The sequence below is a fragment of the Takifugu flavidus genome, chromosome 16, assembly GCF_003711565.1.
Source record: "Takifugu flavidus isolate HTHZ2018 chromosome 16, ASM371156v2, whole genome shotgun sequence".
Lineage (NCBI taxonomy): Eukaryota > Metazoa > Chordata > Actinopteri > Tetraodontiformes > Tetraodontidae > Takifugu > Takifugu flavidus.
In genome coordinates, this window is record NC_079535.1 from 5,127,627 (window position 1) to 5,145,518 (window position 17,892).

General features: G+C 45.7%; 1 protein-coding gene across 1 annotated transcript; it reads left to right on the forward strand.

Moving 5' to 3' along the window:
• The first annotated feature begins 521 nt into the window (after positions 1-521).
• Positions 522-17,395, forward strand: uggt1 (UDP-glucose glycoprotein glucosyltransferase 1). The gene is given in 41 exon segments (XM_057059493.1): positions 522-641; positions 1,656-1,794; positions 2,090-2,169; positions 2,362-2,492; positions 2,580-2,692; positions 2,767-2,941; positions 3,221-3,317; positions 3,418-3,496; positions 3,679-3,779; positions 5,589-5,688; positions 5,785-5,845; positions 6,987-7,078; positions 7,638-7,788; positions 8,330-8,449; positions 8,523-8,608; positions 8,895-9,030; positions 9,123-9,254; positions 9,679-9,843; positions 10,244-10,364; positions 10,972-11,070; positions 11,207-11,230; positions 11,519-11,613; positions 11,978-12,026; positions 12,029-12,183; positions 12,286-12,417; positions 12,650-12,780; positions 12,861-12,956; positions 13,035-13,137; positions 13,212-13,291; positions 13,398-13,587; positions 13,660-13,818; positions 13,915-14,085; positions 14,186-14,274; positions 14,399-14,503; positions 14,621-14,705; positions 15,330-15,512; positions 15,885-16,045; positions 16,115-16,229; positions 16,305-16,421; positions 16,495-16,639; positions 16,719-17,395. Coding segments are annotated over 40 exon segments (4,569 nt in total). The 5' UTR covers positions 522-641; positions 1,656-1,669; the 3' UTR covers positions 16,739-17,395.
• Positions 17,396-17,892: the final 497 nt, after the last annotated feature.

Here is a 17,892-nt window from a genome sequence, read left to right on the forward strand (position 1 = left end):
ATTGTACCACTCTGCTTTAATGGGATATCTCGTGATTTTTTACCATGTACAGCAAGTACACGGTAAAAGAGATGTTAAAGGTGCAACTAGGTGACTACAAATGCTAAATATATGCTTTATGATGTCTCCTTTAATGTATAAGGAATTTAGCCCAAGGCAGGGCTATATTCTTTAAAGTAAGCCATTAATCGTAGCACAAATGCACCGTGAATGGGCCACTTCTATAACAGGGGACACTGGTTCAGATTTGTTACTCACATAGACTGTTAGTATTGATTTTCTATTGATTTGATTTCATTTAACTGATACAAACATCTATGATCAGACATTGTGTCCAGTAATGAGCTGTTGTTTGACTGAAAGCATGTCAGGGAAATTAAGAGTTAAACAGCAAATAACAATAACACTACTACTACTACTACTACTACTACTACTACTACTACTACTACTAAACAAACAAACTGTCTGACTGATACCGGTTCCTCAACATTTTACTACCCTTTCAAAGTTCAAGTCTCACTAGGAGTTGGACTATTTCAGTCATTTTGATCAGGCAGCGCGGAGGCTACCCTGCGCCCTCCCAGGACTCCCACACTGCTAGCGGAACAACACGGAGGCAGGAAGCTACGGAACCGGCTTCGGTAAGTGCACTTTTGCATGTTTGGCGAAATAAATTACATTTACGCGAATTACCGTTGAATACCGAACCCGGTAGCAATATCCGACTATATCCGAAATACGTAAAATCGCACACAGAATCAAACAGTGCTAGAATATCAAGCAGCTACCTGCGGCTTTTTAAGCTAACATAAGATTCAAAGAAAGTTAGCTAGTGTTAGTTTACCAATTAATGGGGAATACGCTCTTTATGTCTTACTACTTTAAAGAACATGTCAAGAAGTTGTCTTGCATGTAGTTATCGACAAGATCCGTGTCGCGTCTTTAGCTCGGGGATTGACGTTTATCCATTCCGCATGTTGCTCTTTGATTGGCTGGAGGAGACACGCTGAACTTCGCTATTGGACCAAAATCACCAAGATTTTTCTTGTTAACAACCACAAAATAAATCCGAAGCAACTAATTTTGTCCATCTTTGTGTATCCAGACTCCTTTATGGTTACGATGATGATGCTGAGATACTGATTCATTGCTGTCCGTGTGCAAAAGAACAAAATGAGACTTTTTTTTTATTCAACACTAATTTAAGTCCACTGCTGATCTGATAAATGAAGGTATTTGTAGAGGAAATAGGTTTTAGTTTTTTAGTGTGCTTATTCAGTGTGAAACGAATCATTAGAATACATCAAACAAAACAGAAAGTGGAGGCAGCGAGGCTTCCTGTGGGGGTTGCGAACACAACCAGTCAAACAGAGACTCAGACAGACATTTGTAGTGTTGTGAATAAACACCGGATCCTCATTTATCAGTGTTAATATTTTATTTTAGGGTGGGATGGTAAATATCACTAGGGCCTCCCAGTATGCCCTCTGGGGTCCTCTCTCATCCCTGAAAATAACTGATTTAAATTCTACAGTGTCTCTGCTTGGTTCTAGTAGTTAAATTTTGCTGTCTAAAAACCCAAGTGTGTTGTCTCTTCACTGGTATTGTAATGCGACTCTTTTGTCACACCCGTTGTCTCCCTCCTTATGCTTCAGGTGTAAACGTCAGGATGAGGCTTCTGAGTTTTGTGCTGCTGCTGCTGCCCTCTGCAGCGTCTGCAGGTGCCGACTCCAAGGCCATCACCACCACCCTTACGACTAAATGGGCAGATACACCTCTATTGCTGGAAGCAAGGTATCACAGGGCTCAACTGTAGCAGTCATATTTCCCCTTTACAACTTCTGGTCATGATGTGGCAGCACATTATGGATAAATGAATGCCCAGGAGGCCCACAGGGTCATTACTGAGACTGTCCTCTAAGAGCCTTTAAAGTGTCTCACTAATGAATACGTAAGGTTTCCAGGGGCCACACTGTGTGCTGAGGAAGGGAAGCAATATAAAAACCATTCGTAATCTCATTCACCTTTTATTATGCACAGGCAGCATAAATACCCATGAAACTGCAACCTTCCTGCTTTTGTTCCTCAGTGAGTTCCTGGCAGAGGAGAGCCAGGAGAAGTTTTGGGACTTTGTGGAAGCCAATGAGAATATAGATGGAGAGCATGATGGTAATGTGACCTGCCGGAGCCATTCATGACAGCGTTACTTTCATATTTGTAAAGAAGGCAGCTGAGTTTATAACATGTGAGCAAGTAAAGCTGTAATATGATAGAACAGACAGCAGAGAGACAACATGTATAAGGGAAAAACTGAAGCATGACAGTGTTCAGACATTATTTCTGTTTATTATCGTCATGCAGACACAGATCAGGCCTACTATGACCTGATTGTGAAGAAAGCCAGTGCGTTGCTCAGCGCCGTCCAGGTGAACATGCTGAAGTTTGCCCTCTCCCTGAGAGCCTACTCTGCAACAGTCCACTCTTTTCAGCAGGTAATGTAGCATTCACACACATTTGTCAGGACTGTTATAAACCTTTTTTACTGTGACCCAGATGCAGCTGTTCTTTCTCACCCACAGATCGCATCCAACGAGCCTCCTCCCGCTGGATGTTCAGCATTTTTTAGCATCCATGGACAAAAGACCTGCGATCCAGGAAGTTTGGATGAAATGTTGAAATCAGCAGCTGCCAGGTGATTAAATTACAATTCAAGCAAATGGGGCAGACGATGAAAGCAGCAGATTTATACCTCAGTCTTCCTTTCAGGCCAAAGCCATACCTTTTCAAAGGTGACCACACATACTCAGAATCCAATCCTGATGCTCCTGTCGTCATTCTGTACGCTGAGTTTGGGACGCCGGCGTTCCAGAGGCTCCACCGGATCATAATATCCAAAGTCCAGGAAGGTCTGGCCACATATGTGCTCCGGCATTACATAGAAGTAAGGCTCTAATGTGCACACCTGAACTGAAAGCTTGACGGCAGCATGTTTTAATGAGAAGAATATGTCAATGTCGCCTTCCGTGTTACCTGGCAGGAAACAGAACTTTCTCAGATTTAAAATGCACTTTCAATATTGAGCTTTTTCAGCAACGTGAGCTTCTTGCATTATCATGTTGTCTCTGGAAATAACTGTTCTCTGTTGGCAGACCTATTAAAACAGTCGACAAAGTTGCACATTTTCACAATCTTTGAACACTCTTCTTCCTGATCAATTCAGAAGCCAGTTCCCAGGAAAGTGCACCTGTCTGGCTATGGTGTGGAGTTGGCCATCAAGAGCCAGGAATACAAGGCAAAGGATGACACACAAGTCCAAGGTACACACACACACACACACACACACACACAGAGGAAGACAGGCTGGCATTGTGGTAGGAGCCCTCATGGGAATAATGAGCTAATTGATTGTGGTTACAGGGGCAGAGGTTAATGCCACAGTGATCGGAGAAAATGATCCAGTGGATGAAGTCCAGGGATTCCTTTTTGGCAAACTAAAGTAAGTGTCCCCAAATCTCGGACCAGCTCCAGGAACTGCAGCACACTTACACAATTTGAAATCTCCTCCTTAGTATTTTTTGTCAGAGCACAGGCCATGACCATCCGTTGCTAATAACCTGTTGAAGCCATAAAGAAACCTGACCTCGTGGCAGATGCACTTACTCTTTGTTTTATTGTCAGGAACATGTATCCAGAGCTGAAAGAACAGTTGCAAGAAATGAGGAAACATTTGGTGGAAAGCACCAATGAAATGGCACCTCTGAAAGTCTGGCAAATGCAAGGTAGCCTTCTTTTCCTAAAGATTTACCGTTACTGTTCTCCTCTTCTGTTTATTGTTGGAATAAATAGATAGAAAACGTCTATTCCATGTTGAAGATATGAATGTATGTCATTGTGCTATAAATTACAGCAGCGGTAGGGAAACAAACATAAAGCCACCAGCCCCTGGCTCGATAGGCTAACAAACATGAATTGTGAAGTCCTCAGAGTCGAGCAGCGAACCTCTTTAGTTTGAGGAAATTAATTCTCCAACCATGTAAATGCCCCCTCAGGACTCATCGCCTTACCTGATAAAGGCTCTAATGGCAGAACTCCCAGATGTTCACGCTCATCAAAAATGAAATCAACTCCTCCTTCCTCCATCAGTCCCTAAAATCTCTGGCATGTTTTGACAGGTCATTTTACACATTTCCTCCAGAAAACCCCTCAAGCTTTTGTGTTATTGAAGGCAAACTTATAATTGTATATCAGAGTAGAAAGAGGAAAAAGTGAAATTGCGTACATTTACTGGGCATTTTCCGCCCCATAACAAACTTGGAAGGAAGACTACACAGTTTTTTTTCTGTCTTTATTGCCTGAAGGTTAGTACCACCTTTTCCTCACATCCTTAATGTCAATATTGCCACAGATATTGACACAAGGGAGAGACAGAACACTGCTGAGGAGAAGTATAAAACCCTCTGGCTCTGTAGCTGCATCTGAACTACACATTCTGCAAAGATATAGACAAAAAAAACAAAGCTTAGACTTGACTAATAACTCCAAAATGAGTAAACCAGAATTTAACCAGACTTTGCTTGAACCGTGACATCATGACATTGCAGAATAAAACACGCAGCAGAAAATTCATCCTTTCTGTGTCTGAAATCAGTGACCTCACTCGATGGGTGCTCTCTTGACACATTGAGACATGTGGAATATACCGTCACTGTCAGCAGGGTTATCAATTAGTGGCACCATCAGGTAGATTATTTAATCTCTCTTCCTGTGATTTAATTGGTGCAGCTACTTCTAAGAACCTTTTCATGTGTTCGTGTGTCCACGCACTTCTTTTGTGTGCCTGTTTCAAATGGCGGCTGGAATGAAAGCGGCGGCTGCTTTGATGGCGGCCATATAAAAGCTACGAGAGGCTGTCGAGCGTCAGACTGTCGAGTGGGCGTCTGTCTTTATCTTCGTACCCGCTGGGGCTCATTAGCTCAGCCTGTTTGTAAAGAGGAGGCGACCCCAAGGGGCTAATAATCACATAGGCTACAACATCATTACAGAGATGCTTACTGCAATGAAATAATCCTCAGTTCTCTCTTCTTCTGCTGCGCCTGTAACACTGCGTCCCATCTGCTTTTATGAAGAATACCATCACACAAACATTGTTAATGCAGTCGGACCTTTTTATTTAAACTCCTTTTACATGTGACGACAGGCAAATTACCACGGATGGTTTTTAAGCAGTGCTGCTAATAATAACTCTTGGGAGTCATTACCACCTGTCTGACACTTTGCTTTTTGTCTCATTCTGCTATAGATCGTGTATGCTAATTACTGGCTTTGCAAATAAATTGTAGACGTTTTTATTCAACTATTATTCAAATGTATTTAGGGATACATAATTAACCTACTTGTAAATTATATTGTATATATTTTCAAACAACAAAGGGTAACTTAAATGGGCATTACTCTGGTTTCTCAGTGAGAAATGATCAATCACTGCTATCAGCAGGTGACCACAGGTGAATTGCTCACTAACGGTGGCACAAATAATGCTGACAGATTAAATGCTTTGATTTTTCTTATCTCCCATCGACCCGGCACAGACCTGAGTTTCCAGACCGCCGCTCGCATCCTCGCCGCTTCTCCTGACGACGCCCTCTACGTCATGAGAGACCTCAGCCAGAACTTCCCCACCAAAGCCATGTAAGAACAAACGTGTGCAAGTATCCGAAAGGGCATTTGGAACAGAGGCTGGAGTCTGCGGCCGTGCGTTTCATGCATGCCCTCTTCTGTTCACAGGTCCATCACCAAAACCGTCGTCAAGCCCGAGATCCACAAAGAGATCACTGAGAACCAAAAGGTATGAGGAAGCTGCTGAATGACACTAAATTACCCTCAATATCTGTGGTTTAATCCGTTTTTATAATACGGGCACCATTGTGTACATTTCAGTCTTTGTTGTAATTTATACTGACGGATTTAGCTTGATTACCAGCTTTGATTTGGGTAAACCTGGTCAAGTCCTTGTTTATTTGATTCTTTTAAGATGATCAGAGATTGTCTATTTTTAGCCGTTTGCCCATATAAACCAAAAAAGAGAAGCAGATGGCATTATTACACACTCCCAGACCCGCAGCCTCATCGAAAGGGAAATATCTGAAATTGAAAAACGGCCATGTTGGTTTTTTGTTCCTCTTTATGTTATATAATAAATTATGCATGTATGAAAATGAAAAGGGTTGTTTTTTTGGTTTGCTCTGCTAATGGAATAGGTAATAATCCTGTTTTCTTTTCAAATATCTCATCTTTCTCCCCCCTCTTTTCTCCTGTCCTCAAGCTGTGCTCACATTATCTCGGTGTGCAGACAGGAATTTAGACGGTTGTGGCGGGGGGGACGCCAATCGTCCTAATTAACCAACCGGTGATTCATTCGACATTCTCGCAGCTCCCGCGGAGAAAAACGATTATTGATTGAAGTAGTTTGGACACATGCAATTGTGGCAGACATCTTCTTCTTTCCTTTCCGTCTCTCGCGGTTTAAGTAGAATGAGCAGCGTTTACGTTAATCATGTCTTGTTGTAATTGCCGCGTCTGGAGTATGATTAATCTGACGTCTTTGTCTCTCTGTAATGAGATTTGACTGCGCCAGGATGACTTTGAGCCTTCCTTCTGCTGCCACAGACGCACAGACGCTCTCCCCGTGTCTCGCTGCGGCGCACACCCTTTCTCTAATAATTAGATTTGTTTAGCGTGGGGGTTTTATTGCTCCAAACAGACTTCATTTTAAACCGAGCTGTCAGTGCACGTTTGCAGCTGACGTCTTGTTACTGCTTTGCTTTGACTCCTGCCTCGTGTTTTACAAATCAATTGACTAGGTGGCGCCTGATGCTGGCGTTACCTGGCCCCCAGAGCGCTGATCTGCTCAGTCGGAGTTGAATGTGGAGGTTTAGGGTTTGGCGTGAGCAGGGTTTTTAGTCTGTCTGACACTTGTTTCTCTATAGATTTTTAAAGGCACTCTGGGCCTGCACCCTGGAGAATCAGCCTTGTTCATCAATGGACTTCACATAGACCTGGACACTCAAGACATCTTTAGGTATTCACAGAGATCCGCTCTGCAGTGTCGGACTGTTCCACACTGTTGTTTTTCCTCACATACTTTTTCTTTTATTAAGGCAGCTTGTTAAGTTGCTTTGAGCCAAATTGGAGGCAACAGTTTACAACCTTTAAAAAAACACCAATAATTATGTGTAACATTTTATTGCCTCATGAACCCTTCTAATTTGTTGACTTCAGAGAAAATGCAAATGAGAAAAGATGTATTTTCTTGATTTTCCCAAGGGGAAATTTGTCTTTAAGCCTTATTTGCTACATGCAGCAGCACACGTATTTGCCAGCAAATATATCTTAATCAACAAATAAACCTTTATTGTAGTTAATTAACTGGAAATTAAACCATTGCCCATACTCTACTTTATTCTAAGAATATCCAGATTTAATGAATTAAAAATGGCAAAACCACCAAATTACGACCAAATATATAACATTTTCATACACTCAAAGACTAAAATTATGATCGTTTTGTCATTATTTAGCTGTGAGTTCAGGGCTTTTTACCTGTCATCCTGCTAACTCCTGTCCCTGCTGTCCTGCAGTGTGTTTGAGACCCTGCGCAGTGAGGCCAGGGTGATGGAGGGTCTCCGCTCCCTGCAGGTCGAGACGCATTCCATCCACGACATCCTGAAGCTGAACGTACAGCCGTCCGACTCGGACTACGCCGTCGATATCCGCAACTCTGCCATCAACGTAAGGACCCTCGTAAACACCTTTGAAAAGCATCACTCTGCACAAGCAGTGATGAAGCAGCACTTCAGCTGGATGGAGTTTACATCTTTATTCAGGGTTACAGTGGAAGCCTTCATATGGACAGCTGCATCACCTGCTGATAGCTGAACAGCTGTAGTGTTTGGTTCTGCTAAACCTGTTAGGTGATTAATTAATATAGAACAAAGGGGCCATCAAACTTGCTAATTCTAAATGAATCAGCCAACGTTTCACCACAGCAAATGGGATGAAGTCATTTCTGATGCTGCACCTTAAGTGCTGCTGCTTATTTAGTGTCACAATATAAATATATGCAAACTGAACTTCTTCTGCCTCTAAATTGCAGTGGGACAATCATTTATACGCTTGACTGAAAAGATAAGAAACAATGAAAATAATTAGTCGGGGAAATCTTGATGGCGTCCTCTCGCAGAAGAATGTAATTTCCTCTTCGGGACCGGTGTGTTGATGCCTCCGGCCTCCAGGCTAAACTTTTCTTCTTCAATTTCCTTTTTCCTTTTAGTGGATTAACAACTTGGAGACAGACCACAGGTACAGCTCGTGGCCGTACAATGTGCAGGAGCTGCTCCGGCCCACCTTCCCTGGGGTCATCAGGCAGATCCGCAAAAACTTCCACAATCTGGTTTGTCTGGCCTCCAGTACTTTCCAACCTCCCACGTCTGGAAACTACCAACACGCGTCTGTGTATTTTGCAGGTGATGATTCTGGATCCAGTTCAGGAGTACGCTGCTGAGCTGCTTAGTGTTGCAGAGATGTTTTACACAAACAACATCCCTCTCAGGTTTGTCTTCGGAGGCACATTAGTCTTCTAATTGGATGAATAGCAGACAAGCGCCAGTCTGATAGCACATGTAAAATTGCTTTATTGCTATGTGTAGCATCAGTTTGCATGCTTATCTGGTAAGAATGTTTTTAATTTAGTGCTGTCAAGCAGGCTCAGGGGAACTTTGAGACCTCCTGCAGGCTGCAGCTACAGCTGGTCGTCGGGTTGGAATACTGATGAAGGACACAGCACACCGTCTGCATCTTAACCGCCAGCATGTTGGTGTGTATCTTGTGCGTTCTAGAATAGGCCTGGTGTTTGTGGTGTCTGATGAGGAAGACGTCGACGGCATGCAGGACGCGGGCGTGGCGCTCGTGCGAGCCTACAACTACATCAGCAACGAGGTGGACAGTCAAAGCGCGTTCGATGCCGTCATCTCTGTAAGTCCACATCCTCATCATATATCGGCCCATTCGATTTCATCTGGTTAATTACAGCTTTGTTTTGTGCGACCTGTTTCTGTGTAAAAAAGATGTTTAACCAGATTCCTCTGGGTGGCCTGTTGAGTGTCGGGAATGTGGTGAAAGTGCTGGAGAAGAGGTTCCCCTACGTGGAGGTCAGCAGCATCCTGGGAGCGGACTCCAGCTATGATGCCAACAGGAAGGTGAGAGAATGGCTAAATGAGGGGATGCTGCCTCTATTTATATGTACAGTTTTTTTTTCTGTTTGAAAATTAGCTTTCTTGCCGAGGGTTAGCTCAAATCGATTCCTCTCTCATGATATGCTGGTGTCAGCAGGTGCTTATCTTACCTTAGCGTAGCAGATTTATGACCATGCTGGCGGCAAAGCTGAGGTGTGGAGAGTAAAAGTCATGGTTACATTTTTCATGCACATAGATTTATAGTGCTCAGTGCGGCTTAATAAACCATCTATTGTGTAATGGTTAAAAATGGCTCTTTGGAAGCAGTTTAGATGTATTAGGAGCCTTTACTGGCTGGAAAAGGTTGAATCTCATGGTTCTACAGGTAGTGATGCTAAAGAGTTAGCAACTCTGTAGCAGAGTTAGCATCTCTCTGTTTTGCTTCCAGGAAGGTGGAGCGTACTATAAACAGACTGGGGTGGGCCCGTTGCCGGTGGTCATGTACAACGGCATACCTTACCAACGGGAGCAGCTGGACCCAGACGAACTGGAGACTGTCACCATGCAAAAGATCCTGGAGACCACGAGCTTCTACCAGAGAGCCGTCTACCTGGTCAGTTAAAGGAACAGTCCCTTCAGCTTTGAGATCAAGCAGATTTCATCGGGCATTCTCTTGTTCCTGATTTGATTTTGCTGCGTTAAAAGACGCTGAATCATCGTGCACAGGCCATCTATCGTGCTTTTCTTGTTTTGCTACATTCTCGCTGGTTCTTCATGGATGTTTGTCTTGATTATGTTGCCTCACCAGGCTTTAAGATGAACACAGCAGCACTGCTGCTCTTCTTCAGCGTTCAGTCTCAATCACAGGCCACAACAGCTGCAGTCAAAAAGCTGTAAAATGCCAGCGTGTCTGTCTGAACTGTAGCTGAGGGTTAAAAGAAAATCCCCTCCTGCATCATCTTTGACTCCAGTGCGGCTCCTCCGCGTGATTGATGCGCCGGTGTGTTTCGCAGGGCGAGCTGGCTACAGATCACGACGTTGTGGAGTTCATCATGAATCAGCCCAGCGTTGTTCCTCGCATCAACCCCAGAGTGCTGTCAACCAGCAGAACCTACCTGGATCTGTCAGACACCAGTGAGTACGAGGGAACACCAGTATGTTAGGCAGATATGAAGGATGACATTCAGCCGTGCTCATTTCCAATACTCTGACATTTAATCTAGCATATTAATCTTGTTTTGGAGGGGAAAGTTTGATGCCTGTGTGCATATCAACCAGGCTGGGTTGTTCTTTACCACCACCTGCACTGATAACACAAATTTGTCTCAAGCCTTTAATTGCACTATTAAATTTCCACCTGTTAATATAGAAAATGTTCCTCTAGGGTGTGCAGATTTTTATGTTTTTTATGCTCTTTTCCTGAAAAAAGGTTTTCTTTGGATAAATGTTCTCTGGCGAGGAGTGTGTGAAATATCTCTTCATCACGTTTATTTATGTTCTGTTGTGTTTGGAGTCCAGGTGCAAATCATGTTAATATGGGATTCGTGTGGGGACAGCATATGCTCTGTAGATTTTATGTGCGGTTTGACTTGCTGTGTGAGATCTGAATCAGCAGTATGAGAGCCAGGAGGAACAACCTAATCAGACCCTAGTGTAAATTCTTACTTACAGGACTCTTGGCAGGCTGGAGAGTATCTTTGGTTTTAATCTGCTGTTAAATCTCCTTGTTTTCCTGCGACAGACAACTACTTTGTCGACGATTATGCTCGTTTCTCTACTCTCAGCGTCAAAGAGAAGAGCACCGCTGTGGCCAACAGCATGAACTACATGACTAAGAAAGGTGAGAGAGGCCTTTGTCTGATCTTCTTCTATCTCTGGATAGAATCGATTACCTTTGAAGCTGAAGGTTTCTCTCCCTGTATTCTCCTTCTGTCCTCTCTTGGTCCTCTTACTCATAAAATCCTTCCCTGCATCAGGGATCACCTCCACCAACAAGCATGGTAATCATCCCCTTTCTCCACATTATCCCCCCCTCCTCACTTTTGCTGGTGTCTAGAGGCTGTTTGTTCTCCAGCAACACTCTGGCTGCTGTATCACTTTCCTCTGAAGACACGTGTTTCGGATAAACTGTGTAATGAAGGATGACTAATATTACATCCTCCACCTTTAGGAGAGCATGAGTCTTCATTTAGCATCATATGTCGTAGCTGCATGGAGAATTCTAAGTTTTAGGAAGAATCTGTGTGGCCACGGAGAGTACAGATGTTCTCCCTTCATTCTTTGGCCAGATGAAGGCTACATCCGCCCCGTGACCTTCTGGGTGGTGGGAGACTTCGACAGCCCCTCTGGACGTCAGCTCCTCTCTGATGCCGTCCGACACATGGTATGAGATTCTTTATGTCACTTCTTTTGCGACAGCCCATCTCCGAAGAGGTTACAAAGAAGAATGTCATGTGGGAATGGGCTGATATGTTAGTGGTGAAAGGTCAACGAGGCTTCACACATGATGTTTTTAGCCAGAACCTGGATTTTTCACACCAGATCTGAGGAACACAAGCACACTGACGACCAGATAATTAAAGGACGATATAGTGGGCAAGAAAAAAATTGGATTAGCACCTGTTTTATGGGTGTCACTTTCTAAATTTAGGCAAAAAAAACCCACATTTGAGATGTTTATTCTAAAGTGGATGTGAAATCTGCTCATTGGTCCTGCTGCCGTGTCACATTTACTCATTTCATTACAGAAAACCAGCACCAACGTCCGCCTGGGGATGATCAACAACCCGTCAGCTGCTCATCCAGCGAGAACAGCCAAGTGGCCAGAGCGATCTGGGCCGCCATGCAGACTCAGTCTGCCACCAACGCCAAAAACTTCATCAGCAAGATGACCAAAGACGAGACGGCTGCAGCTCTGGGGAAGGGAGCCGACATCGGCCAGTTTGCTGGCAGGGTGAGGGAGGGCGGCGGTCCCAGCTGAGCCCTGTGACTCCGACAGAAACATCCCAGCTCTCTCGGTTTGTCGACTGCCTCCAACTCTCTGTTCCTCCTTCAGGGGATGGATGCGGCGTTGTTCAAGGAAGCGTACGAAAGCCTGAAATTTGACTTCCTGCTCTCCCACGCTGCCTTCTGCCGCGATGTGCTCAAACTGAAGAAAGGACAGAGAGCGGTCATCAGCAATGGACGGGTGAGTCACAGTTAGCGTTCCCACTCCCGGTCCTGCAGGTGCGCCGTGGCCAAATACATTTGCATCAGAGACGCCGGTGAGTGAGGAGCCCGGTCGACGGTCCTCTTCCACTCAGTAGACGCCATCAGAACTCCTCCGTCCCTGGAACTCCTCGACAACAGTCACTGGAGCAGTAATGCCATTTCTAAAAGGTTAAAACACACTGTTAACATCAGTAACATCTTATTTACAGATTGTTGGTCCCCTGGGTGAGGAAGAGGTGTTTAACCAGGACGACTTCCTGCTCCTGGAGAACATCATCCTGAAAACGTCCGGCGAGCGGATCAAAAGCAAAGTGCAGCAGTTTGAAACCGAGGAGGACAGGTTTGACATTTAGTCGCCATCGTGGCATCTGCACAAGCGTCCGGTTGTTCTAAAGAGGAGGGATCCCTTGTGTTCGTCAGGGCCAGTGATCTGGTGATGAAGGTGGACTCTCTGCTGTCCTCTCAGCCTAAATCAGAAGCTCGGGTCGAATACGACTTTGCGAACGAGCGCTACAGGTAAGGGCGGCGGAGACGAGACGCGATCCAGACGTCTTCCAGGTGGTGTTCGCCCAGTGACCCGTCTGTCTCTGCCAGTGCTGTGAAGATCCGCCCGAAGGAGGGAGACATGTACTTCGACGTTGTCGCTGTGGTCGATCCTGTGACCAGGGAGGCGCAAAAACTGGCTCCTCTGCTGCTGGTACGTTTTTGCATCCTAGACGTCCATCTGATCGGCTCACTTCGAATCCGTCAATCACGTCTCGCCACCTGCAGGTTTTGAAGAAGCTGGTCGACGTCAACCTGCGGGTTTTCATGAACTGCCAGTCGAAACTGTCAGAAATGCCCCTGAAGAGGTGGGAATGTTCTACTCACAGGGTGTTGTGGTGCAGAGGGAGTTGCGTTAGACAAGGAGGTGCTTGACTTTTACTTCCTGTGGTCCTCCCCCGTGTTCCCTCACAGTTTCTACCGCTACGTGTTGGAGCCGGAGGTGCTGTTCCAGGCTGATGGCAGCTTCTCCGCTGGCCCCATGGCCAAGTTCCTGGACATGCCGCAGTCCCCCCTCTTCACCCTGAACCTGAACACTCCAGAGAGCTGGATGGTGGAGTCTGTCAACACCCGCTACGACCTGGACAACATCTACCTGGACGAGGTGGTAGTCACGGCCTACCCATCAAATTCATCCTTTCGGGATGATCACTGAGAATCTCTTCCACCTGGACAGGTGGAGAATATTGTAGCAGCGGAATACGAGCTGGAACATCTTTTGCTGGAGGGACACTGCTTTGACGTGTCCTCGGGACAGCCCCCCAGGGGTCTCCAGTTCACCCTGGGAACCGCCTCCGAGCCCGTCATCGTGGACACCATCGTCATGGCAAACCTGGTGAGCCTCCAACCACAGGACAGCTGGGATCTGATGGAGGAGGGAACGCTTTCCTCCTTTTAGCTCTTGGATCTTTGAGCCGTCTCTCTTCCGCAGGGTTACTTCCAGCTGAAGGCCAACCCCGGCGCCTGGATCCTGAAGATGAGGAAGGGCCGCTCTGATGAGATCTACAAAATCTACAGCCACGATGGCACAGATTCTCCCGCAGACTCGGACGACATCATCGTGGTGCTGAACAACTTCAAGAGCCGCATCATTAAAGTCAAGGTCTGCTCACGTGCACCTTCCTGCTCCCGATGAAACGAACCCTGGATTCCTGCTCATTATCAGCCAGCCCCACTAATTTGATTGGAAAATTGCTTTTCAGGTCCAAAAGAAACCGGACAAGCTGAACGAGGAGCTGCTGAGTGACGGGACGGAAGAAAACGACACTGGCTTCTGGAAATCTCTGACCAGGTGCTCCTTAATGACGAGCTGGAATGATCCCCCTTTTCGGAGCTTTTGTGGCAGCAGTAATGCGCATCGCTGGTAAAATGGTGATTTGATCTTAAAGAAATGTTCCGATTTGTGCGTCCTGCAGAGGATTCACGGGAGGAGGAGTAACAGAGGAGCTGAAGCAGGAGAAGGACGACGTCATCAACATCTTCTCTGTAGCTTCAGGTCACCTGTACGAGAGGTTCCTCAGGTGAGGATGGGAAGGTTCTGGTTTCCTCTGAAATCCCGGCCATCCCTTCCCTGTGTGTGCCGAGGTGCTACTGCTCTCAGTTCTTTGTTCTCAGACAATCTCTCCATCCCCTCTCAGGATTATGATGCTGTCGGTTCTGAAGAACACTAAAACTCCAGTCAAGTTCTGGTTCCTCAAGAACTACCTGTCTCCAACTTTCAAGGTGGGATTTTTGAGATTTTGCCTTTATAGTATAGCACCAACCCAGAAACAAACTGTTAGAATGGCAACTATGACATCAGTTAACTAGATCTGTTTAGCTTCTGCCCCACCCTGTTGGCCTCGGGTCATATCTTATATCTACAGCTCTTGTGATCTGCACGTGTAACAACCTCTCTGTAGAGAGAAAACTGCTTAAAATTCTGCTCTGCCTGATTCTGCAGGAGTTAATTCACCTGCTTGCCTCTGGAAACAGGAGTAAAGCTCCAGACTTTATTACTAAACATCCCTTTATTCCTTTTGCTGAGCTTGCTTTTGATGATCTATTTTTGACTTTGTTGACTGGCTTTAAATCCCTTTAAAACCTAAAGGGTTTACAGATGTGACATCAGAAATAGGACAAAGGTTACAGGGTTTGATATTAAGTTCATGTTAGCGATTTGGGAGGGAATATGACTTTAAACCCGGTCCTGTTCTGCCCCCTCGTGGTAATAACGAGTAATACGCGAAATTTAAAAGTCCTATTTTATAGTTCACTCAAGGGCTTCTTAATATTTAATGCATTTATTATTTTGTTGATAGTTAAGGCAAATACACTTACATCTGGTGAATTCGTTCCCTCCAACAGGAGTTTATCCCCTACATGGCCAAAGAGTACGGCTTCCAGTACGAGCTGGTCCAGTACAAGTGGCCTCGCTGGTTACACCAGCAGACTGAGAAGCAGAGGATCATCTGGGGATACAAGATCCTGTTCCTGGACGTGCTCTTTCCTCTCGCAGTGGACAAAATCCTCTTTGTGGATGCTGATCAGGTTGAATATTGAACGTTGGTTTTACAGCTAAACGCGCTGATTAAACAGGAAATGGGGGAGCGCTGAGTCAGAGCGGCCTGGAAATGAAAGATTTAGACTTCCCGCAGGGTTAAAATATTGAAGTTTCTGGAAATTACACAAAGTTATATTGGATGTGGAGAAAATTTGGTCTCATGAGAGGCTCGCTGTCCTCTCTCTGTGTGTTTAAAGGTTCCGGCTTCCCTCAGTAACGACTCAGTTAATTAATCAAATATCTGCAGTTCAGAGAAACTTGGGCTTTAAATTAATAGCAGACTTTTTATTGGATAGTTCATGACTGGCTTTACGAATAAATAAAGTTTTTTTTGAAGACATTTTCTTTTTCTCTGCCAGATTGTGCGCACGGACCTGAAGGAGCTGCGCGACTTCGACCTGGAGGGGGCGCCGTACGGCTACACGCCGTTCTGCGAGAGCCGCAGGGAGATGGACGGCTACCGCTTCTGGAAGTCTGGCTACTGGGCCAGCCACCTGGCGGGACGCAAGTACCACATCAGGTAGGTAGCCATGGCGACGTCCCAGGCTGAGCACGCGCTTCATCGTCTCACCTGCTGTGTGCTCCACAGCGCCCTCTACGTGGTGGACTTGAAGAAGTTCAGGAAGATCGCGGCAGGAGATCGGCTCAGAGGACAATATCAGGGGCTGAGCCAAGATCCGAACAGCCTGTCCAACCTGGACCAGGTCCGTCCACCTTTAATTACACCTCAAAGCTTCCCGGTGCTCTAACAAACGCTCTGAAACGCTCGTCTCCTTCAGGATCTGCCCAACAACATGATTCATCAGGTCCCCATCAAGTCTCTGCCTCAGGAGTGGCTCTGGTGCGAGACCTGGTGTGACGACCACACCAAGAAAAGCGCCAAGACGATAGACCTGGTACGAAGGCGCCGTCCGCGTGGCAGCGGCGGAAGCCTGGCTGCCGTCTTCACCACTTTCATCTTGTCCTCAGTGTAACAACCCGATGACCAAGGAGCCCAAGCTGCAGGCCGCCGTGAGGATCGTGGCCGAGTGGACCGACTACGACCAGGAGATCAAACGGCTGCAGGGCCGAGTGCAGGAGAGCGCAGACGGCGCCGCCAAGGACCAAAGCACGAGTACGGCCCGAGCGGCGCTCGCAGGTGAGACGTAACGACCAGAACGCGTCAGTGAGTCGCTTCTCCTCCGTCCCCTCAGACATGCACACGGAGCTGTGAGCAGCGGCAGGCGGGGGGGCCGGACTCTGTTTAAAGAGCCTGGACGATGACGATGATGATGATGATGATGAAGCTTCTCTGCCAGCTGGGGAGGGCGAAGGCAGAGCCCGAGCCACAGCTGGATGACCGTTTAATCACACGTGAAGGGAAGTCGGGACGTTTTGTGAGGTGGATTTGATCCTTTTACCCCCCCCCCGTATTTACATCAGTGTGTAGCTGCACTGAACCGGGTTCAGGCTCAAACGGAGGCGCAGCCTCAGTCACGTCTGCAGACTCTGGACATCAGTTTTTAAAAAACAGCCTCTAATTTACTGCTTCAAATATAACTAAGGGAAGGTGTCTGTGTGTGTGTGTGTGTGTGTGTGTGTGTGTGTGTGTGTGTGTGAGATAAGTGACAAACAGGCAGGTGGTGTTATTTTTCTGTCAATGTGGGATTGTGTCGTTTCCTGTGTGATTCTCAGGGAAATCACGTTTGAAGCCCGTCTGCGTGCATCACATCTGGGGGGGGGGGGGGGGGGGGGGGGGGGGGGGGTTGTTGGACCTTTTACAGGGAGAACAGCTGGAAAATAATCATTACATTTTTTAATTAGGAAACACCCAGATTTGTTATTGTCATCCTGTTTTGACTGTTTTCCCAAATAAAGACAGAAACTGGTGTTTCTAGTGTCTGGATCCATTTTCTTGCATGTTTCCAGTCAGCTTTATTTGTAAAATGCTGACAATTATCTCCAGGTGCGTTTATAGAACCGTTTACATTGGCTTTAAGTTATTTGATGAATCGTTGTAGATCTTAACGGACAGAGTTTAATACCAGCTTTAGTTTTCGAATTTACTCATCAGTCGGTAAAGTAATAAAGGAAATAAAAGCCTGCGGTCTCCTCTGTCGCCACTAGAGGGCACCAGCGTTTGGAGCCATTAAGATCATTAAAACACTGAAAAGTGAAGAAAAAAGAATTGACAAAAACAAATTGAGATATTCTTAAACTGCAAGTTGAAGTTTCTGGAAGGTTTCAGAATTTTATTGTGATCCATTTGAAAAAATGTTTTACAAAATGTAACATTCAATTTTTACACCAATTCTTAAAAAAAAAAAAAATTAAAATAAGTTGATACAACAAATTCAGTTAACTAAGTAATAATGGCTTCTATGAACA